We start from the raw sequence: 24610 nt of genomic DNA on the forward strand, positions 1-24610 counted from the left end.
ATTGATCAATGTGAAAAGCACTCATTTAGGATATATTTGCATTTTTAGAACCATACAAAAGTTAGTGCAGAAATAGGCCATTCAGCCCATCATGTCTGTGCCAGCCAAAAAGAGAAAAAAGAAATTAGCCACTCATTTTAATCCCACTTTCCAGCACCTGGTTACAGCACTTCAGATGTAGATCCAGGTACCTTTTAAATGAGTTGAGCATTTCAGCCTCAACCACCAACTTAGACAATGAATTCCGGGCACCCACCACCCTTTGGGTGAAAAGGTTTTCCTTATGTCCCATCTAATCCTTCTACCAATCACCTTAAATCTATAAATAGTGTTCTCATTGCATTCCTGCATGATGAAGGTCTACTTTTGAATAACTATCCTAATATGTCCTTTGTCAGTTTCTTTTTGTCCAGTTACACTCCTGTGAAGTGCTTTGTGATGTTTTGCTACATTAGAGGTACTATGTGAATATAGGTTTTTTTTTAAGTAAAGTGGATATGTTCAACAACTAAGCCCCCAATGGAACAACTCGGAGCCTCTCAGATTCCGCCTAGATCAGATGACTTTCCCTGATATCTCTGAAGATGGCCTTGAAGGAAATTTTCTTAATATGGGAAATAAAAATAACACCATAACAAGGTTGCAACTGTGGGCAATGTCAGTAGTGTTGTTCTATATCTGCAACAACTTGCATTTATATAGCACCTTTAACACAGCCTTTACTGGACTTGCACAGGAAATGCAAGTTGTAAATACATGAAATCTTTCTGTCCCCAGAATGGAGCTCCAACTTGTTCAGGTTGTAACTGTACACTAAATTTTCATCTTTACTGCTCCTAGTGCAGAGCTCCACGGACCAGGGAGCTGAGTGTCTGCCCTCACTCGTAGGGTTTTCTGTCCATTAACATTAATCTGAGCAGCCATTTCCTGCAAGTCAGGGTTTTTTTTTGCAGGTGGACGCCTCGTCCACCAATCCAGCTGTCTCCATAAGTTAATTGGCTCTTTTTAAGTTATTTAGCAGAATTTTGCCCAGAATATGGGACCATTTCTGGTTTTGTATGACAGCCCAATCTTTTGAACCATTGTTGATTGACAGGTTTACTCACTCATTTTTCCTTTGCTCTTAGGACAAGTGTGTTAGAGGATTTTGAAATATTTTGACACCTGTTTTCATTGTGCCCTGCTTTTCATTGGTTGAGAGCAGCACTTAAAAACATGGCAACTTAAATGTGGAACTTTCTACCGTTCCAAAATGACTTTTCCCAGACCCAAATAGGCTCGCTTCCATCTCTGTGTTGGAAGAATATTGTGCCTTCCTCCTAGATGTTGCAGTAATGTATACATCTGTGTCAAATACCATCCGAATAGTTCAGGAGCGACCGATGCTGGTGTCTCTATAATCACCAATGTTTACTGATAAACACAGCAATGTGACAACTTTAAAGTGTTTACCAGTAAACCACACCAGGTAAGTTTAGATATCGGTGGGAGTGCATTATTCATTGCTCATGAGTGCAGATGCATAAAGGGTGATGGATTGGCTAAGATACCTTGTTGACTTAATGAGATTCACATTTAACAAGTTTCAGAAAAAACATGTCAAATTTTCTGTTGTCTGATTTTTTAAATTGTACATTAAAGGGGAATACTGCAGGTGGGAAGGGGATTCTCCATGTTTGAACTGTTGCCAATCATTTCTTTGGTACTACCAGAACATTGATTTATCAGCGACTCAACTGTTCAATGAAATTTAACAGCTAGTCACTGAAAAGGCTGCAGATGCCATGGCTCTGGTAATACTCCACTCCAAGTTTGTTCTGTCAATGTGCAGAGTGTGTATCGATTTTATATCTGGGCTGTACTTGCAGGTTTTATTTTGCTTCCTGTATATATAACTTGGCGGTCTTGTGGTGCAGTGGGTAGCGTCCCTGCCTTTAACCCAGAAGCTCTGGATTCAAGTCCCACTCCAGAACTTGATGGCCAAAGAAAGTATGTTCGTAACGTGGCTAAACAGATTATCAATCTGGAAATCCTTCCAACATAGGCCAATGGCAGGTGGTAAAACGGGAGAGATTCCTGATGATGGAAAGAAAATTGGAGCCTCTGCAGGTGGGAAGGGGATTCTCCATGTTTGAACTGTTGCCAATTATTGTAGCTCCGGACTATAACACGCATGTGAAAGCACATGTTGCCACAGCATTCTGACTCCTTGGGGAGCAGGTTGGCTCAGTTGGTTGGATTGATGCCAACAGCACAGAGTTTGATTCCCATTCTGGCTGGGGTGGATTCAGGATCTGCCTTCAGTATTGCTGATAAAAGAGATATGCCTAGACTTTTCATCTTGCACTCATCAGGACACTTTGCAAGAATGCCAATATAAGGGGAAAACAGCAATATATACTGTATGTAAAGAGCGTACTGATTGGTTGGCAAGTGAACTCTGGCAGAGGTGTTGCTGTGGAGAATGCACCAGTGATGGTGACTGACAGTTAACCATCAAGCCTTGTTTGAAATTTAAACCAGGCAGCTTGACCCTTGACCCTGATTGGTCAAGGCATTGCCCTGAGAAATGAATCAGCGATTGGCTGTCACTTATTTTATTTAGCTGAAACAGACGCAATGTATATACTGTCTTTCTGTCTGCAAAAAACATGTACACACTGCGCCTGTTTGTTAAACAAAATAAGTGACAGCCATTCGCTGATTCGTCAGGGCAATGCCTTGACCAATCGGGGTCAAGCTGCCTGGCTGAAATTTCAAACAATGCTTGACAGTTAATTTCCTGATGAGTAGAAGATGAAAAGCTGAGACATGTCTCTTTTCTCGGCAATACTCAAGTTCTGTACTACTAAACGACGATCTGCCTTCAGGCAGAGAACTGAAGATGATATATAATTTGTTTAAATTTGTCAGATATATTTTGCAGTAATCCTTACACACCATTGGGAAGATTGTGTCCATTAAGTTGACTTCAATTTAAAGAACTGCCCTTCACCTAGTTGCCACTGCCCCTTCTACCCTCAAAGATGTCCCAGAGCCTCATGAGGACTATCTTTCTTGGTGGATGTGCATTTGGATCTGCTTTATCCTATCGCGCGCATGTATACTCTCAATCTCATTCCCTGTCTTTAATTTGACCCTGTAGAGGTAGACCCATATGAATAGTTGTTTCATGAGGGGCAGTTCCAGTATTTTGAACTGGTAGTCAAGGAAAGGAAAAATGTGCAAGAAAATGAGAAAGACTTTGCATTTATCTAGCACCTTCTGCAACCTCATGATGCCCTAAAGTGCTTTACAACTGATGAACCTTTTTATTTTGCAGTTTAGTGAAGTAGGAAACATGGTAGCCAATTTGCAAACAAGAACCCGCAAACAGCAATGTGCCAATGACCAGATAAATCCGTTTGTGATGTCGGTTGAGGGATAAATATTGGCTAGGACACCTGTGAGAAGTCTCAAGCTCAGAAAAAACACCATGGGGCCTGTTCCATCCACCTGAGCGGGCATACAGGACTTACAGGGTTTAACATCCCTGTGTAAGACAGCACCAACATTGCAGCACTTCCTCAGTACTGCACTGAGGTATCGTAGATTATGTGCTCACATCACTGATGTGGATAAGATTGATCTCCCTCCCTCCAGCCACTATTCCTGCCCTCTGGTTATTCCTTTGTCAGTTGTTAATGTTGTACTTGAACAAGAGCTGAAGCTGTGACATCAGGTCGACCTTTAAGACAAAGCACTGTAAAATAGTGAAGAACTTGACCACAAACGTTCAGTCACAGCTGTTGGTATTACTATTTGTGGATAAATGGAATTTGAGTGCCAAGAATGCATGAAAACCCCTTCACTTTTGTTGGATGTGGTTTGTTCAGTACATTAGTCGATACTGAGCTGGTATTGTTCAGATGCTGACCCTGGGCCACATAATCTGAAAACACACCAGGATATACACCCAGCTCTATCTCACCACCACCTCTCTCTCAAGTCTCTCTTTGCTTTTGTGTGACTGCTTATCTGGCATCCAGTCCAAGATGAGCTGACATTTCCTTTCATTAAATATTGGGAAGATGAAAACCATCATCTTGGGTCCCCATCATAACCTCTGTTGTCTCAGCACTGATTCCATTGCTTTCCCCAGTAATTGTCTTCGTATGAATTAGATTTTTTTTTGCAGACTTGGTGTCCTATTTGACCCTCAGTTGAGCTCTTTAGTCTTGTCTTATTCATCACTAAGGTCACCTTGCTGCTCCATAATATCAGCCATCTTCACCCTTGCTCACCTCATCTACCAAAACCCTCATCCATGTTTTTTAACTCTGGACTTGACTATTCCAATACACTCTGACTGTTCTCCCACCTTCCACCACTTCAAAAGCTATCGTCCAAAACTTTGCCCACACCCTGACTTGCATCAAATTTTATTCACCCCTTTGATTCCTGACCCAGTCCCGGAGCACCTTCCATTCACCCTTGTATTCAAATCCCTCCGTGGCCTCGCCCATCCTTATTTCTGGAACCTCCTGCAACCCTCCAAGATCTGTGTTTCTTCAACTCTGTCCATCCTACAGTTCCATCTCACTGCCGTTGGCGGCATAATGCCTCATCCTTTGGCTTGGTATCCATGTCTGAATATGTTCCTGTGAAGCACCTTGAGATATATTACTATATTAAAGACACTATGCAAATTGTTGAGATTTTCACAATATTGGGGAATATTGAATCCTAAGAGCTAATTTGAGTTAAGACTGTTTAATTTTGGGAAGCTGTCACTGTGTGCTGGCCATGGAAACAGTGACAAAGAGCATGGTATTACCAAGTGTGGTTTTACTGATAACTACAAATCTTGTGTTTCTGGAAACTCAACAGTTGTACTGTAGGCAAACCCTGTCAGGTCAGAATCAGTATGTGTGTAGGACATTTCTGGATTTATGAGCATCAATTGTGGGTGTTTTATTATTGAGTGCTTAAATGATATTGTGCAGTCGCATGCTGTGCACTGAGAATGTGGATTCCCAATCATAGTTGTTTGCTTAAAGATTTTTCTACCCTGGGCAAGAGCTGCTCCGACTATCAGGTGTGCTGAATTTGGGGAAGTAACAATTATAAGTGGAATGATTGGCCATTGAGGTACAATTAGCCCATAATTCTAAGTCATCAGCAGAGCTGTCACTAAGATGGCAGTAACAAAGGGTATGGGGAGAAAGCAGGAGCAGGCTATTGAGTTGGATGATCAACCGTGATCATAATGAATGGCGGAGCAGGCTCGAAGGGCCGAATGGTCTACTCCTCCTAGTTTCTATGTTTCTATGTAAAAGTGTAACACTGCACCTGTGAAACTTACTGATGATCACTTTAACTGGAAGAAATACAATTTCTCGATTGCCTTTTCCTAATCTTTGTTTTTCTTCCCCGCGTATTAAGTTGTACAACACCAGACTGTACCACTGGTGGGAACAAGTCTGTCAGTGAATAATGTGTACAGTACCCGAGATACAGGTTTGTCACTGTATAACACTGGGATAAGGCACTGATAGGTGCAGGTCTCACTTTAACACTGGTGCAGTACCTGTGGGTACAGGTTTGTCACTGTATAACATAGGTTCAGCACCTATTGGTACAGGTTTGTCACTATGTAACGTGGGTACAGTATTGAAGGGTACAGGTCTGTTACTATATGACAATAGGGTGCAGTGCTGTCAGGTTTGCCTATAACTCTGGGTTAAACTGTCTTGTTTAAACCTGTCTTCCTGCTCAGGTAGATGTGAATAATCCCTCACCACGAAGTGAGCTCCACCAGTTCCCAAAACTCATTTCAAGTTTTTCTTGATGTCTCTGTCCCTTATACTGTAAATAACAGATTAAAAAAAGGAATATGAAACACTGGTGACCTAGAACACTGCACTAGCGCAAAAGCATAACACTGCAGATGTTGGAAATCGGAAATAAAACAAAATTGGAAATACTCAGGAGCTCAGGCATCATCTTTGGAGAGAGAATGTTTTAGGTCAATGACCTTTCTTCAGAACTATGCAAAACATTTCAGCATGGTCAGCATCAGAACAGATAAATGAACTCATGTTTTAGATGTGACTTTCATCAAAATCATTACAAATGGAGCTTTGCAGATGAATTGCATGACAGCAGAGTCCAATATATATGGGTCTTGCTCACTCTGGAAGTGAGGGTGGCAGTGAAGCCGCATGTGCAAAGGAGGGGTTAAGCTTGCTGATTTAAGGAGCTCAGTTTCAAAATGATTTGTGTATGGGAGATGATTCTCACTGACCTCACTTGGAATAGGTTGTGTGTCGAAGGAGTAGGGAAGATAACCGTTCAGCCATTGATGAAACAGATACATGACTGCAGGCTTCCATTAATGGTCACTTATCAAAACCACAACTTGGTGCCAGCCTTGTATAAATAGACTCTGGCCCTACTGTCATATGAAATTGAAGATTTATTGTACACTGATTTTGAGCTTCTAGAGTTGGGCGTGTGGAATTTTGGGTTCATGATCCTGATTACCTGATGGTTGCTGGTGGAAAAGCATGTGTGCATCTGCTGAGGAAAGAATAGATCAGTCTGCAATGCACCTTTGGTTGAATAACCTTTACTGTCTTGGTTCACATATGAATGTCCACCTGGATGAGATACAAAAGAGCTGCTGGTCACTGGGCCTGTCCTTAAGAGGCGGAAGCAAAATGTTGTTTCAAAAATTGAGATAAGAAACTGATTCCAAGTACATCTGCATGTTTGTTGACCTTGAACTGATGAGCATAGCTCGTGCTGATTGTGTGTTCAGAGAAAGGTCCTGCTCCAAATTAATAGCGACTACTGTCAGCTACTGATCTATTAAAAAGGATCAAACTTCAATCCCCCAAGACATGTTGGAGATATTGGGATTCAAAGAATATTAGAAATTACAGTACAGGAGGCCAATCAACCCAACACACCTGTGTCTTTACTAGCTCTTCAACTGATATTGTTTACACTAAACCCCCTTTTTATATTCCTTTTCAAAACGCTTACCATATCCCTTTTAAATGATGATCCCTGCCTCAGTAGCCCCAACAATAACACATTCTGATTCTTTTAACTTCCTAATCTGGACAAGGTATTTTATTTTACCCCTGTGACTGAATTGTAATGATTGGATCCGGCTGTGTGAGAGTGAAGACATTACATTAGGACTATAAACCAGCGAACAAATGTTTGCATTACAGCTTTACAGGAGGTGCAACCCTAGTAATCCATCAGAGACTGGGAGCTGTCTCCCATCAAGCTGGATTGAAACTCATTTGAGGTGAAAGGACAGTTTAATCCACTGGATCAGAGTCCCCTTTATTCTGTTCATTGATGATTTTTCTACTGCATTTCCTACCTATGTACTGAAATAATAGACAGCAGTTACAAAGTCACCTGAATTTATAGCCATAAATTGGAGCTAAATCTGAAGTGAGGTGAACCGTTGCAGTGACTACTATATAGACCAATGACGCAAAGTCTTATTTTTTTAAAATGTTGAGTTAGTACCTTGGCTTTGAGTGAACAGTGCAGTTACTGAACAGATGGGCTGTTTTCTCAAATTGAGAGAATTTAGTCGCAATCGATCAAGGTCATAGAATGCTTGCAGCACAGAAGGTGGCCCATCCATAACAATTTGATTTTAAAAAAAATTTGCAATGGAACTTCGGGGATAGGTGTACAACAGTGTTAATCTACATAGTTCAGAAAACCTATTTAATAGCGCCCCATGGTAGTGACATGAGTTGACCAATATCAGCCAGGGTGACAGGTTAGACAGTTAACCTCTACCACCCTGGTTGAGACGGATGGAAATCTATAGGGTTCATGTGCTTGATTGCAATACAAAGAAACTTGTGACCACTGGATGTTGGATACAGCCATGAATTGGAGCTGATGTCTTAGTGGATGAGTAACCTATCAGCACTCACTGCCTCAGCCCTCCCATAGGGCCTTACTAAGGTAGAGCACCTGAGAAGCAGTCGCCAACCAGAGTTCAGTGTCTGCAGGACAAGAAGAAATAGATGAACTTGCTCTTCACTCCTGCAATAATATTTTCAATTTTTTTTATGCTGCTGGTATCCTGAATTGCCTGCCTCGTCTGGATTAATAATTGTAGAGCAGGCTTGGAGGACTAAATGGCCTACTCCACCTCCTATTTCTTGTGTTCTTATGTTAAAGTAGATCTGAAACCATATTGTTGGAGTACAATTGGAACTTAATAAATAACTGCAAATGCACAGACATATTTTTACTTGAGTGGGTGGTAGCGAGCTGTGCCAGGTTATCGATCCAGGCAATGTGTTTGCATAGTGAATAGGCTTCCTGGCTTCATGGTTCAGTGGCGTGGAGCACTTGCATTTGAATCAAAAAGTCATGGGTTCAAGCCTCATTTTAGGACTAGAGCAGATGAATTAGGTTGACAATTCACTGGATTAGTGCATCTCTTAGGGTGAGATTTTAAACTGAGACCCATTGTTGGAAGATTAAAGATCGCAATGCAGGGGAGTTCTCCCATTGTCCTGGCCAATATTTATCCCTCAATCAACTTCACCTAAACAGAATAATCGATTCTTTACTGACTGTGAAATTTTAGTGTGTGCAAATTGACTACTGTATTTACTGGCATCCCTGCATTACATCAACCAACAGGCTTCCAAAAGAAGCACTTTATCGGCTGTGGCAACACTTTAGAACATCCAGAGGGTGTGATAGGTGCATATTCTAAAAGCGTAACATAAGAAATGAAGCTCTAGTTTCTGAGCAATACTGTTCTCCATCACGCCTGACACGATTATCGAGGACCAACATGACCAGGAAGAAGCAACAGTTGGGAGTCCTCACTTTCTGCATTCCTGCCACAGTTCAGAGCAAATGACCTGGGAGCAGGCTAGCCCCACACCTGAGCTCAGACCTTCATGTATCAGAGGGAGAAAATAACTGGGAATGCAGAAGAGTGGAAAAGCTTTTAGTAATAGGAAATCGGCCTGGAAAACTCTTCCCTTTTTCAGATCAGCCTCACCCTCATAGTCAATCCCTCAATCTACTCTTCAGGAGCATATCAGAACACATTGTACTGTTCATTTTGATGACTTATTTATAACCTTTTTTGGGTGAAAAGTTTCTGTCTGACTTTCCTTCTTAATTCTGACTTTTTCAGTGTTAACCTGTGTTTCTGAAGCTTTATTTCAAATAAAGCAAAGTATATTGCAGACTGTTGTGTAGCTGCTCATTGCCCACTATAACCTGTCTGTGTATGTAATCTCCATAGGTTTTAAACGAGGAGTGTGATCAGAACTGGTACAAGGCTGAGCTGAATGGAAAAGATGGCTTCATCCCCAAGAACTACATCGAAATGAAACCACACCCGTAAGTGAGAGCGTTTGGCCAGCCTTCCCCAACACTAACGGGGTGGGTAGCATTGGGTTGTCTGTAACCTTGTGATGGCACTTGTTAGCAGTGTGATTCTGGTACACAGTGTTCCCCAAACTAACTTTCTTATTGGAAATGGCTTTACTTAATTTCTGTGGAGGGAAGTTCAGTTCTCCCTTTAATACTGTTTCAATAGAAGTAATGTACTGGCTGACTTCTGGTGTCTGAGATCCTGCATATGTAATGCTGTGCTTGAATATCATTCTCATATTAAGCCTTGATATGTTTCTTAGACATTCATATAGGACCTGGAGCTGTTCATTTTTCTTCCTGTTCACCATGACTAGTTTATGTCCTCCACAAAGTTCCACTATCTCCATGGAGATTGCAAAATAGAGTAATTAGTGGGAGATAGTTGCAAACCAGGTACAATGAATGCCTCAACAGATGATGCTCAGAAGGTACTTAGCTACTCACACTTAAGGCAATTGTACAGTCAAACTGCCTGTGTTTTGCAGTTCATGTCCTCTTGTGTTTATAAAGTTGTGACGTACCTAATCTCGAGGTAGGTACAGTGAAACTATTCCTCTGGTGCGGTAATCCTGAAGGAGGATGCAATTTAAAGTTAGAGAGAGATTTTTTAGGACTGAAATTGTAATGCATTTTTTGGAAAAATGTTGGAACTCTGAAATTTTCGTACCAAAAAAGGATGTGGATTTTGGCGACAATTGTAATGTTCGTGGCTGAGGTTGGAGACCTTTATTTGGTAAGATTATTAAGGGATTTGGACGAACAGCGGGTTTGGCATGATAAAGTCAAGGGGCAGAATAGCCTCCTGTTCCGATCTTCAGGACGAGTTTTGCTAGTTCATGAAAAATAACTGGCAAAATAAGCTGCAGGGAACTTGGAGAGAACTTGGCAGTGAGCTATGAGACCCTTAAATAGCAGCTGTTGAAGACTACTACATTACAACTGAGTGCACACTCGATTGAAATAAACTGACACTCAGTGTGGTGAATGCAGGCTTGATTGGAGTAGACCAGCAGTTAAAGAATTGTATGGCACAGTAGGAGGCTCTTTAAAGAGCTGTCCAATTATTCCACTTTTGACACAGTCATACAAAATATGCCTCTTTAAATATTTATCCAGTCCCTTTTTTAAAGCTACTATCAAGTTTGCTTCCACCACCCTTTCAAGCAATGCATTCAAGATCACATCTCGCTGCAAAAAAACGTTGTTTCCTCATGTTGTCTCTAGCTCTTTTACCGATTACCTTAAATCTGTGTCATGTGATTACTTACCCTTCTGCCATTGGAAGCAGTTAGTGATGAATGTGGACATTGGAATAACGCACAGAGAATACCAGCTGAGATTAGAAACAAGCCCTGTGAGGATGAGTTGGCACATATGTGTTTTCTGAAATGAACAAGAATTGACCTTTTAACTCCATAAACCTTCTATCTCATGTCACCTTAATGAGTCATTTAATGATCCTAATTCCTTGTCCATTCTCCATATCCCTGAGTACACTTGCTTCTCAAGTGAGCACTTATCTCCCTTTTAAGCAACTCAGTTGATTTTTCATTTCTGTTTCAGAGGCTCAGAATCTTGGTAAACACTTTAATCCCTGGATTTGCTTTTAACCTGGTATAGTTCTAATTCCGAGATCCTTTCTCCTGGATTGCCCAACTAGTGCTGTCTAATATGTTAGATGATCCAGGGCTGCATTCCTGATTCATAAATAAAACATTAGCCATAAATACCCTCATTGCGCCTGTGATCTCACTATTCATCACATGGTATATGGACGTGAATTTTAAATCTTTTTGTCTGTTGGTAAACTGGTAAGATGGAAAACAAAGCATTCCTGTTTTTGATTGCTGAGACTGTTCTACTCCATTCATTACGGAATGGTTATAGATATTAATAAGTAAATTTACACGTGTGAAGTGTATTTTTTAATTCTTTAATGGGACGTGGGCGTTGCTGAATAGGCCAGCATTTTTGTTGCCCATCCCTAATTGCCCTTGAGAAGGTAGTGGTGAGCTGCCCCACCTTGAACGGCTGCAGCCCATCTAGTGCAGGTATACCCATAGTTCTGTTAGGGAGGGAGTTCCAGGACTTTGACCCAGTGATAGCAAAGGAACTGTGAGTAGTTCCAAGTCAGGATGGTATGGCTCTTAGAGGGGTACTAGAAGGTGGTGGCATTCCCACACATCTGCTGCCATTGTCCTTCTAGGTGGTAGAGGCTGCAAGTTTGTAAGGTGCTGTTAAAGGAGCCTTGGTGAGTTGCTGCAGTGCATCTTGTGGATGGTACACATGCCGGTGGAGGAAGTGGATGTTGAATGTGGTGGATGGGGTGCCAATTGAGCAGATTGCTTTGTCCTGGATGGTGTTGAACTTCGTGAGTGTTATGGAGCTGCACTCATCCAGGCAAGTTGAGAGTATACCGTCACAACCCTGACTTGTGCCTTGTAAATGGTGGACAGGCTTTGGGGAGTCAGGAGGTGAGTTACTCTCTGCAGAATTCCTAGCCTCTGACATGCTGATCCTGTTTAGTTTCTGGTCAACAGTAACCCCCCCCCCTCCAGGGTGTTCATAGGGTATTTAACGATGGTAATGCCATTGAATGTCAAGAGGAGATGGTTGGATTCTCTCTTGTGTGAAGTGTTTTTTTTTCTGTATTGTAGGAGTGTGTAAGATGCTTTATACTGAAATTAGTGCATTAGCACAAAAGCCAAGCCCATGGCACCATGGGTGGTCCAGCTGTACAGGAGGGGAGGAAGAAGAGCAGAAGGGCAGTACTGATATGGGATTCTTTAGTTAGGGAAGCAGACAGGCGTTTCTGCGGCTGTCAACGTAACTCCTGGATGGTTTGTTGCCTCCCTGGTGCTAGAGTCAAGGATGTCACAGAACGACTGCAGGACATTCTTGTGGGGGAGGACGAACAGCCAGAGGCCGTGGTCCGCATTGGTACTAACGACATAGATAAGAAAGGGGATGTGATCCTGCAATCGGAATTTAGGGAGCTAGGTAGGAAATTAGCAAACAGGACAGCTAAAGTATTAATCTCTGGATTACTCCTAATGCCACGTGCAAGTGAGTACAGGAATAAGATAAGATAGATGAATGTGAGGCTACAGGAGATGGTACAGGAGGGAGGGCTTTAGATTCCTGGGACACTGGGACTGGCTCTGGGGGAGATGTCATCTGTGCAAGCGGACAGGTTGCATCGGAACAGAGCCGGGACCGAGTTCCTTGCGAGTCGTTTTGCTAGTGCTGTTGGGGAGGGTTTAAACTAACTCAGCAGGGGTGTGGGAACCAGGAGAGAATATTAGAAAGTAATACCAAAGTGCACAGAATGCTGGGAGAGGCAGATAGCACTAAATAGAGAATAGTAAGCTAATAGATGGAGTTGGAGTAAGGGAACAAGTAATGAAGTCTAAATCAGGGTTACACTGCATGTATGTGAATGCTCAGAGTATAGTTAATAAAATTGGGGAGTTACAGGCACAGATTGCCTTGTGGGATTATGGTGTTGTGGCGATAACGGAGACCTGGCTTAAGGAAGGGCAGATCTGGGTGTTAAATATTCCTGGTTACAGGGTGTTCAGAAAGGATTGGAAAGGGAAGAAAAAGCAGGAAGGGTGGCATTTTTGATTGAGAGTATTGCAGTATTGGAGAAAGAGGATGTGTCAGAGGATTCAAGGACAGAAGCAATTTGGCTAGAGCTAAGGAATAAAAAGGGTGCCGTTACATTGCTCGCTGTAATATATAGACCACCAGCTAGTGGGAAGGGTATAGAGGAACAAATCTGTAAGGAAATTACAGAGAGGTGTAAACATCATAGAGTCGTTGTAAAGGGGGACTTTAATAACCCGTATATAGACTGGGATAGTGGTAGTGTAAGGGGCAGTGAGGAACAAGTGTTCCTAGATTGTGTTCAGGAGAATTTCCTGCAGCAGCATGTGTCCAGTCCAACAAGAAAGGAGGCACTGCTAGACCTGGTTCGTGGGAATGAGGTGGGCCAAGTAGATCAGGTGACAGTGGGGGAACATTTAGGGGACAGTGATCATTGTATCATAAGGTTTGGGATGATGGTGGAAAATGACCTTGGGTCAACCCAGAGTAAGAATAATCAACTGGCAGAGAGCGGACTTCAATGGCTCAAGAATGGAGCTGGGCAGGATAGACTGGAACCAAAGGTTGACGGGAAAAACAGTAGCTGAACAATGGACTACCTTCAAAGAGGAGATGGTTTGGGCACAGTCAAGGTATGTTCCCTCAAAAGGGAAGGGTAAGACAAACAAATCCAGAGTTCCCTGGTGACAAAGGAGATAGAATTTAAGTTAAAGAAGAAAAAGTGTGCTTACGACAGGTGTCAGGTAGCAAATACAATTGAGAACCAAGCTGGATACAGAAGGTTCAGAAGTGATGTGAAAAAGCAAATATGAGAAGCAAAGTGGGATAATTGAAAAGACTGGTAGCTAACATAAAACAAAATCCCAAAGTATTCTATAAGCACATCAATAGTAAAAGGGTGGCAAAAGGAGGAGTAGGGCCTGTTAGGGACCAAAAAAGGGGATTTAGACATAGAGGCAAAAGGCAAGGCTGATGTGTTAAATGAATACTTTGCATCTGTCTTTACCTAGGAGGCAAATGCTGTCCAGGCCATGGTGACAGAGGAGGAAACTCAGTCACAAGGAAGGTTGAAAATTGTTAAGGAGGTGGCATTGGATAAGCAGTCGGTACTTCAAGTTGATGAGGCACCAGGACCGGATGAGATGCATCCAAGAATATTGAACGAAGTGAGAATGGACATTGCAGAGGCACTGGCAATAATCTTTCAATGTTTCCTGGATTTGGGGGAGGTGCCGGAGGACTGGAGAATGCAAACATTACGTCCTTGTTCAAAAAAGGTTGTAAAAACCTGCCCTGCAATTACAGACCAGTCAGTTTAACTTCGGTGGTGGGGAAACTTCTAGAAACAATTATTCGAGAAAAAAATTAAGTCACATGAAAAAATGTGGATTGATTCGAAAGGGTCAGCATGGATTTGTTAAAGGAAAATTGTATCTAACTAACTTGTTGGAGTTTTTTGAAGAGATAATAGAAATGGTTCATGAGGACAAGGCTGTTGATGTGGTATATATGGACTTCCAAAATGCTTTCGATACAGTGCCACACTACAAACTTGAGGAAAGTTATAGGTCATGGAATAAAAAGAACAGTAATAATGTGGATACAAAATTGGCTGAAGGATAGGAAACAGAGTAATGGTTAATGGTCCATTAATACTGGGCTGGAAGAAGATTGTAGTAGAGCAGATATATATAAATGATCTAGATCTTGGTGTGCAGGGGACAATTTCAAAGTTTGCGGATGACACAAAACTTGGGAGAATTGTGTCAGGAGGACAGTATAGAACTTCAAAAGGACATTGACACATTGGTGGAGTGGGCAGATAGGTGGCAGATGAAGTTCAATGTGGAGGAGTGCGAGGTGATACACCTTGGTACAAAGAATATATATAAAATAAAGGATACTATTCTAAAGGGTGTGCAGGAGCAGAGAGACCTGGGTGTATATGCACACAAGTCCTTAAAGGTGGCAGGACAGGTAGAGAGAGCTGTTACTAAAGCTTACAGTATTCTAGGCTTCATTATTAGGGGCACAGAGTATGAAAGCAGCAAGAGCCAGTTAGACCTCAGCTGGAGTATTGTGTACAGTTCTGGACACCACACAATAGGAAGGATGTGAACGCATTGGAGAGAATGCAGGAGAGGTTTACGAGAATGATTCCAGGGATGAGACATTTCAGTTATGAGGAAAGATTGGCGAAGTTGGGACAGTTCTCTGGGAGAGGAGAAGGCTAAAGGAGACTTGATAGAAAATTTCAAAATCACGAGGGCCCTGGACAGAGTAGATAAGGAGGAACTGTTCTCGCTTATTAAAGGATTGAGAATCAGAAAAAGAAGCAAATGCAAGGTGAGAAGCTTTTTCACACAGCGAGTATCAGGGTTTGGAATACGCTGCCTGGAAGTGTGGTGGAGGCAGATTCAATTGAGGCATTCAAGAGGGCATTGGATGATTATTTAAATAGAAACAATTTGCAGGGTTACAGGGAAAAGGCAGGAGATTGGCACTAAGTTAAAATGCTCAGAGAGCTGGCACAGAAATGATGGGCCGAATGGCCGTCTCCTACACCATAACAATTCTGTGATTCTATGCGGTATCACTAGCCTCAACTTTGGCTGGTCAGTGATCTCTATGGGATAACATCCCAGTCAAAGGGGAACGTCAGTTGCTACTTATCACATCAATTCCCTTAATTATAAAGTTTTGATCAGATAATGCATAACCTCCTCATCACTGGGGGATATCCCAAATTCGTCCAGCCTCTCATCTTAATTCAGTACCTGGCACTCAAAGCTGAACACAATATTGCAGATGAGGTGTCAAGAGTATTACATTTCCACGTATGTTTATATTCTCTACCCCTTGTGAGGGAATCCGCCATATTTTTGCTTCTCTTTATAGCTTTGAGATAACTTTGAATGATTTGTGCATTTGAACTCTTAAAATCCCTTTGCATTTCCACCTGCTGTTTTTCCCCATTAACGCTCTATTCCCCGCTGCCTTGCTTATGCCCAAAGTGCAACCCATTCATTGTTGCAATAAACTTCATTTGCTTTTGTTTTGCCTATTTGTCTAATGTAACTATATTTTTGCATGTTTGTGCCCTTCCCTGCACAGTTCACTGCCCCTCTTAGGTCAGTGCCTTCTGCTAGCTTCAATGTACTATTTTCTAATTCCAATTCCAGATTATTAGCAGTGGACAAACTGGATTCCTGGTACTGATGTAGGGAGAACATTACTTCTCGACATTTGTAGCTTCAGGCATTGGAAGCTCCAGTCTGTTATCTCAAATGGCCAGATTCCTGATCCTTTAATTTGTGTTTATAAAGATGATAGAGTGGAATCGACTCCACTTGAAGCACTCCCACATTAGTCCAAACAATGTGCTTCAGCCCAACTACAAGAAAGCATTCCTCCCCCCACCCCCCCAAGCCCCCATGTCCCCAACCACTGTACTGGATATTCCATTACCTCCACCAGTCACCCACGCAGGCCCCTTGGATTGAGCTGGCCCATCAGTGTCAAATTAAGGCTGTTGTGCTGTGAACCCATTGACCATTGAGAGCTGCGTAAGCTCCCTCCAATATGACACTACAGCTGCCACAGAGTTTTTGTCCAAATTGCTGAGTGGAGTGATGGAAGTCTGGAACTGTGTCAAGGCATAGATCATTCATTTTTGCATCTGTTCAGTATTCAGTAAATATGGTTGCAGTTCCTGGTTATCACCATAGCAGCAGGCCAGTGAGATGACAAAACTCCATTGTAACTCAGTCATTCATTCATTAAGATTCATTGCGTTCCTCTGATCATTTAGGCAAGCAAAATGTTAGCCGGGTTCATGTAAATAAGCTTACATAAGTTGGACAGCATCAAGCTTGATTGTGAGGCACCATGGAGACTTACAGATTAGCTGCGTGTGGAACTGTACCGTGGAAAGAGAAGAGCAGCCAGTTTGTTCTGTGTACAGTGCGATGGTATCTTCACAGGGTAGCTTTGTGCTGTGTACACTGATGTTTGCACAGGAAGGCCTGTTTGTTCTTTGTACACAAATGCTGTTTGCACAGGACAGTTCTGTGTAAACCTGTGATAGTACTGTTTATGGAAGTCCTATTTATAACATGCGCTCTACCACACAGTTATTGAAGCACTGCATGCTTTTTACATTTTCAGCAGAAGATTGAAGACTTCCTTTGTGTCTTGGCATGCATCTTTTAGTTTAGTGTCCATAGAAAATCTGCAGCTGTTACTTTCACTATGTTTCAGTTGCTGTCAGTTATACAGGTCAGTGAAGCCCTGTCATCATCAGCTGAGATGAACAGACCTTCTGCATTGTATTGCATTAGCTTTCCTTTATGTACATTACGGATGTGGCTGGAACATTCACCAAGGACAGTAAATATTTTTTTTTAATTAAATGCATGGGGGCAGCTATGATGGTATAGCTGACGTCAAGCACTGGGCTTGGAGACAATTGGCTAGTGTGGACTCTATCAAGATGCCCCCCTAAACAGCTTGATTGGGGGTTGTTTACAGCCCAAATGTCAGCTGTGAAGCTCTGACCTTGTGGGCTGACTTATTCTGTAAGATTTGCTGGAGAAGAACATCATTCAGATTGCATTAGGCTGGAATTCTGTTTGTAAGAAATGCTTTGTAAGGTGTGTGTGGCAGTGATACCTTGTGGCACCTATTATGACACAGCTAATGGTAAAGGCCGAGTTGTTCAAATCCCAGAGGGAAACTTGAAACAACTGTCATATAACCCATTTTTGAAATTTGTATGTTTTGAAATGCAGGTTTTGAATACAGTGGTAATAAGAGCACCGAGTCTCGAGGCTTTTTATAAAACTAAATTAAACATTTATTAATACAAAGATTGTAAGCACATACATATGCCTACAAAATTACTACTATAATAACTACAAAAATCCCCTAATTAACCTGACTCTCAGTTACACTTCCGTTAAGGCAACCGTAAAAAACACAGATTTAAACTGACCCCTGGCAAAGCACACTCTGGACAGTCAAATTCAAAATGAGTTTCTTTCAGTTCTGGGTCCTTGCATTCAGCGGCTTGAGGCTTACAGGCTGGGGGCTTTAGATCTTAGCATCCCTCTACTGTTTTTTACCAACAGCCTTTTCTTCCTTTATACATATTTTCCTCTTTGAATGCAAATTCTCATTGTATCACTAGGTTTTTTGAACTTTATCTCTTCTAACAATAAAATCCTTTCATAACACCAATTTTATTAGTAAGCTTTGGAAAAAGTAAACACATTGTTTAGCTTCACCTGGCTAGGTGTGATACTTCATCCATTCTTTTGAATAGTTTGTTTAAAAATGCAAATTTCCCCCTTTACATTTCACCTTGCAATTTACATTTCAAGCTATTACCCTTCTCTACATCAAAGCCTCTGGACCAGCTGGCTTTAATCCAGTTAAGACGCGGACACACACACACACCACTAGAACTCTATTTTAAAATAATTTCCAATAACATTATAGACATTCTTATATCTTCTTGACAGCGCCATGTGATTGATTCCACAGTCTGAATTTCTCGATCCTAGTTTCAAGCAAATGGGTTCTGGTCAGTGCAGCTTGTCACAAGCAGTAACTCTTGGCTAGCGACACATGGAGCTTTTGTTTGCTTTTCTTCAGATTCTTAAATTGCCATGTTGACACTTGAGCTCATATTAGATTATTAGACCAACCCAGCGACAACTCCAACAATATAACCGCTCCACTACCACCAATTATCTTGTATAATGATGGAGGAGATGCTGATGTAGAGCTGAATGTTACCAGCATAGGTTGATCCAGTGTAACATTACATTTACAGCTGATGGAAATAGGCAAGCTAGTGAGGAGAGTCTTGCAGGATCCATGTCTTGAGTTACTAAAAGTGTGATTTAGGTTTTGGTATATGAGCAGTTAATTGTGATTTTAGCGAAGTGAAAGAATGCAGTCTGAGTGAAAGGATGTGGTGGTGGAAGCAGTGCATAAGGTTGAACACCAAACTTGGGTTCCACACACTCAGGCTGACAGTAACGGAGATGGATGGAGCAGAGACAGATGGGTCATGAGTGTTTATAGGAGCCAATGGATTCCTTTGAAGAAAGTTTTAGCTCATTCATCTCTTAAAATCAAATTGTAGTTGGAGACGGTGGGAACAGTGGGTTGATGGAGGTGGTGGTGATGTCAAGCTGAGTAAAACATTATTGAAGGCAAAATATAAAAGATGGAGACGACCAAAAATGGAACCGAGGTACTGAAGAGGCTAAGTGCAACACAGGCGGAGAAGCTATTAAAAATAATGTATAAAGTAGGAGCGGAGTCAGGAGAGAGAATAATGCTGTACAGGTGGAGTGCAAGAGGAGAAATTTTCAAGGTCAGTGAAAAAGTTGAAGAGATCACAGTATCATTGATATTTAATCAGTGTGATTAATTTAATCAGATTGTGATTGAATGAAAGCCTAATATAAGAGCTTGGACATGGAGAGATTAGAGCAGAAGTATGAGCTGAACACTTCAGATCAAAATCTGGCCTGGTGGCTGGACAGTCAGTGGAAGCTTGGAGATTGGGACCAAGCAGTACCCTGGGGTATGCTGGAATTGTAAACAATTATCCCAATGTAGTTTGGATCTTAGGGTTTAGACTGAATCAGTTGATTTCCAGTTCCTTCCAGCTAGCCTGTGAAAATTTCAAGGTGAGTGGTTTGATCCTGGGCATACAAGAATTTATTTTCCTTGTCCAATTTTTACCATGCGGTAGGCACGAGTTTGCTACAGTATGGCTCCATGGATGTGGGATGCCCTTTAGTGCCTCGCCCTTTGCCTTAGCATTGATAGTGATTGCCATGGATTTGTTTATTTGGGGTGTTGTGGCCAAACCTGTCCCTGCCTGACATCTGTTCAAAAACACTTCAGTTTGCTTGATAGCAGTTAGGAGCAAGATCCCAGGCAATTTTTACAAGATTACAGCATCCCTTCTTACACTACTTAGCTTGGTAATAAGGACAATCCTGGTCTGTAAAGCTCACTGAATGAGCTGTTGATTTCTGTGTGGCCACAGAGTATAAGCAGTCTGTTATTCAAAACCACAGTTCGTGAAGTTTGTTAACTTCAGGGAGATTCCCAAAGCTTCAATCTTCCAGACTCTGACTACAGAAGAGTTTGGTTTGCTGAGTAGTCAGTAAAATGGAAGTAGGCTGAAACGACCCTTTTTATGGTAAGTGGAGTGTGTGAATTGACCAGTTCAAGTTTCTGTGGCTGCTTCTTTTTAAGAATCCTTTAATGTTTTACAACAGTCATCAAATGCCATAGCACAAAAGGATTATTTCTTGGCTGTTGGTTGCAGCATAGGTGAATTTTTTTCATTAGGTTTACTGTTGACTCAAAAGTCTTCGCTGGTTGAATCCTCACTTGTGCAGTCTTGGAGGCACAGCCACATTCACTGGTAGACTGTTTCTCAGTCTGATTTTTAGCTGGCAGTGACAGGATCTTCTGCACACAGGCTAGAGTTATGTAGTTCTGGATGTGTACAGGATGGAGTGATGGGAATAAAACCAAACTGTTATCCTGGTTGGATTTTGCTGCATACTTTGGTGTATTTTGCTCGGAAATTTGTACACTTTTATATTTACTGACATGGATTGCACAAAGGTCATTAGTGCTGTTGCCCCCTCTCTACACAGTGCACCAGCTCCTAGGCCTCACATCAGCGCTAAAGTTGCCGTAATAACGGTTCAATGTTGTACTCGTACCACCAGCTACCAACAGGAAGGTATTGCGCAACCAGCTGCAGTGCCCAAGTAGTTACTGGACTTGCTACACCCATATCAAAGAAAGATTGATTTTGTATAGCACCTCTTAAAACAAAAGAACATGCAAATACACTTCACAGACCATGAAGTACTTTTGAAATGTGTTTGCTGGTGGAATGTAGGAAAATACAGCAGTCAATTTTTCCAAGGAAAAATTGCATAAACGGGAATATCGAAAATGGCAGGATAATATGTTTTGGTGGAAATTGATGTGCTCTGAAGGCAGTATAATAGAAGTAGAAACAGCACACTTGGGTGCTGAGAGTTCAGGTGTAGGAGGGACTTGCTTTGATGGGACAGTTAGGTTACCAGAAGGACAGTTTTGATAGAGTTGAGAATACAAAAGAGATGGCCATCAGTGGAAGAAGTGTGAAGTGATTCATTTTGGTAGGAAGAATACAGAGAGACAATAAAAAGTGAAGGGCACAATTCTAAAGGAGGTGCAGGAGCAGAGAGATCTGGGTGTAAATGTGCATAAATCATTGAAACAGACTGAGAGTGCCGTTAATAAAGTATATGGCATCCTGGGCTTTATCAAAAGGGGCATAGAGTAAAATAGCAAGGATATGTTATGTTAAACCTATGTAAAACTCTGGTACAGCCTCAACTGGAGTATTGCATCCAGCCCTGGAAACCACACTTTAGGAAGGATGTGAAGGCATTAGGGAGGATGTAGAAAAGATTCACGAGAATGATTCTGGGAATGAGGATCTTCAGTTACTTGGAGAAGTTGGGACTGTTTTTTTGGAGAAGTTAAGATTGAGAGGAGATTTAATAGAGGTATTCAAAATCATGACGGGTAGATAGGGAGAAATTGTTCCCATCGTTGGAAGGATCAAGAACCAGAGGGCACAGATTTCAGGTAATTAGCAAAAGAAGCAATGGCAACATGAGGAAAAGCTTTTTTACGCAGCAAGTGGTTAAGATCTGGAATGCACTGTCTAAAAGTGTGGTGGTGGTAAGTTCAACTGAGGCAATCGAGGAATTTGGATCATTATGTGAACAGGAAGTGTGTGCAGGGCAGTGATGAGAAAGGGGAGAAATGGCACTAAGTGAAATTGTTCTTTGAGGAAGCCAACACAAACACGATGTGTGAAATGGCTGCCACCTGTGCTGTAATTGTGCTATTCTAAGACTAAGATACCAAAGGGGTGGATTTTGATGGGTGAACTTGGTTACTAAGGATTGATGAGTTAGGTTATGGGGATTGGGATTTGATGGGGGAATTAGGCTACTAGGCATGGGCTTTGGATGGGAGCGTTGAGTTGCTGATGACAGGCTTCTGTGTTGGGCTTAATTTGGGAAGGCGAAAGCCATTGAGTTTGGACCCTGCCATAGCTCTGTTCCCTATCCACTGACTGTAACCCTCTCTCTGGCCACTATCTTAGGCTGAACCAGACCATTTGCAATCTTGGTGTCCCATTTGACCCTGAACATGGTTTCCATATCCTCTCCATCACTAAAATTGCTTACTGCTGAAAAAGAGACATGTCGAAGCTTTTTGTTTTACATGGACCAGGACACTTCGCAAGAATACTAATAAAAGAGGAAAGCAACAATTTATACTGTATGTGAAGAAAGTGCTAATTGGTTAGCAACTGGACTCTGGTAGAGGCATTGTCATGGAGAATGCACCATTGATGGTGACTGACAGTTAACTGCCAGGCATTATTTGACATTTAAACCAGGCAGCTTTACTGTGGTTGGTCAAGGCATTGCCCTGAGCAGTGAGTCAGCGAATAGTTGTCACTTGCTTTGTTTAGCTGAGACAGGTGCAATGTGTGTACATATTCTTCCTGTCTGCAAAGAACAGGGACCTGTGCATTAATATATGTAGCTTCCAGTACGCTGCAAGCCCGACTGATTATCTTAAATTGGACATCAGTGTAATTGTCAGCCTGTGCATTCTGTGCCCTTGCCACCCTCAGTGCTTCCTCCAAGTGGCGTTGAACATGGAGGAGTTCTGACTGATCAGGTGAGGGGGGTGGGGGCACAATATGTGGTAGTCAGGAAGTTTCCTTGCCCGTGGTTGACCTGATACCGTGGGTCTTCATGGGGTCTGGGGTCAATGTTGAGGACTGCCGACTGTATACCACCATGCCGCCACCTCTGGCGGGTCTGTCCTGCTGGTGGGACAGGACATACCGAGAGATGGTGATGGTGGTGTCTGAGTCATTGTCTGTCAGGTATAATTCGGTGAGTATGACTATGTTATGCTGTTCCATGACTAGTCTCTGGGACAGCTCTGCCAATTTTTGCACAAGCCCTTAGATGTTAGTAAGAAGGACTTTGCAGGGTTGACAGGGCTGGGTTTGCCCTTGGCGTCTCTGGTTCCTAGGTCAATGCCAGGTGGGTCCTTCCAGTTTCATTGGTTTTAGACCTCATAACAGTTTGATACAACTGAATTACTTGCGAGTTAATTTCAGAGGGCATTTAAGAGTCAACCACATTACTGTGGATTTGGAGTCCAGGTAAGGATGGCAGATTTCCTTCCCTAATGGGCATTGTTGAACCAGATGGGTTTTTACGACAATCAATTCATGGTTACCATTACTGAGACTAGCTTTTAATTCCATTGAATTTAAATTCCATCAGCTGCCAAAGAACATAAGAAATAGGAGCTGGAGTAGGCCATTTGGCCCCTTGAACCTGCACTGCCATTCAATAAGATTGAGAGAAAGCTGGCTAGAAATGTACCGTGGTGGGATTTGAACCGATGCCATCAGAGTATTGGCCTGGGCCTCTGGATTACTAGTCCAGTGGCATTACCACTATGCCACCACGTCCCCACTAAACATCTGGCCTTAATAAAAATGACCCAACTCTCTCTCTCATACATTCACTGGTACGTATGCACACATACACATGTGTTACAAAGTGGGAGGATAGATTAAGCAGTTTTCAAAGTCGAATGTTGATGACCTGGGTGGTTTCAGGCTAAGCTTGATGGTCCCTCTGGCTATGGTGTTGAGACCATTTGAAGATGTTGACGGATGATTCATTTTTTTAAGGCACCAGCTGCTGGCTTGATTCCTAAAACAATGCCCACGGTGTGTGGGTGGAGAGAGAGAGAATGCGCGACTCAGGATCTGTCATCTTCAACTCTTCTTCCATTCTGTGGCTTGGAAAAAAACAGCTTCTGAAACACAAAAGAAGCGGTTAGTTGGCTCATCACATGGTCCCCTCTCAGCAACTGACCAGTTACCCAAATGTGGTCATAGTAATTTGATTGCATGCCCATGGTGTATACATGATTAGATTATGGATGGACGGGTTTCTTTCTCAGCCAGAGTCCATATTCCGAAGTAATTATGTCAACTGTCTTGTTCCCCACGTAGTTGAATGTCTGAATGTCTTGTCAGTGGGTCAGGAGATAGGTCTTTGACATTTTTCTAAGGTGATTGTCTTTGATGGGTTCTTCTAGATAGGCTGTATCCATTTTAACGGCTTTGGAATGTGTAAGGTACAGTCATGCAAATGTTCAGCCATTTTAGAAACTGCTGTCTCCGTATTCAATACCTCCCTGGCCACAGGAGAGGTGCCAGAGGACAGCCAATGTGGTACCGTTATTCAAGAAGGGAGGAACGGATAAACCAGGCAGCTACAGGCCAGTCAGTCTGACCTCAGTGGTAGGGAAACTATTGAAGCAATTCTGAGGGACAGAATTAATCTACACTTGGAGAGACAGGGATTAATGAAGGACATTCAGCATGGTTTTGTTAAGGGGAGGTCGTGTCTGACCAATTTGATTG

The 24610-nt window shown here is 42.2% G+C and overlaps 1 protein-coding gene across 1 annotated transcript in view; it reads left to right on the top strand.

Annotated features, from left to right (window-relative positions):
• LOC144699706 (growth factor receptor-bound protein 2) overlaps positions 1 to 24610 on the top strand; it is a 193290-nt gene that overhangs the window by 101625 nt on the left and 67055 nt on the right. The window contains exon 2 of the mRNA XM_078570856.1: positions 9296 to 9393. Coding sequence (XP_078426982.1) covers positions 9296 to 9393 — 98 coding nt within the window. The remainder of the gene's footprint in view (positions 1 to 9295; positions 9394 to 24610) is intronic.

The sequence above is a fragment of the Cetorhinus maximus genome, chromosome 24, assembly GCF_964194155.1.
Source record: "Cetorhinus maximus chromosome 24, sCetMax3.hap1.1, whole genome shotgun sequence".
Lineage (NCBI taxonomy): Eukaryota > Metazoa > Chordata > Chondrichthyes > Lamniformes > Cetorhinidae > Cetorhinus > Cetorhinus maximus.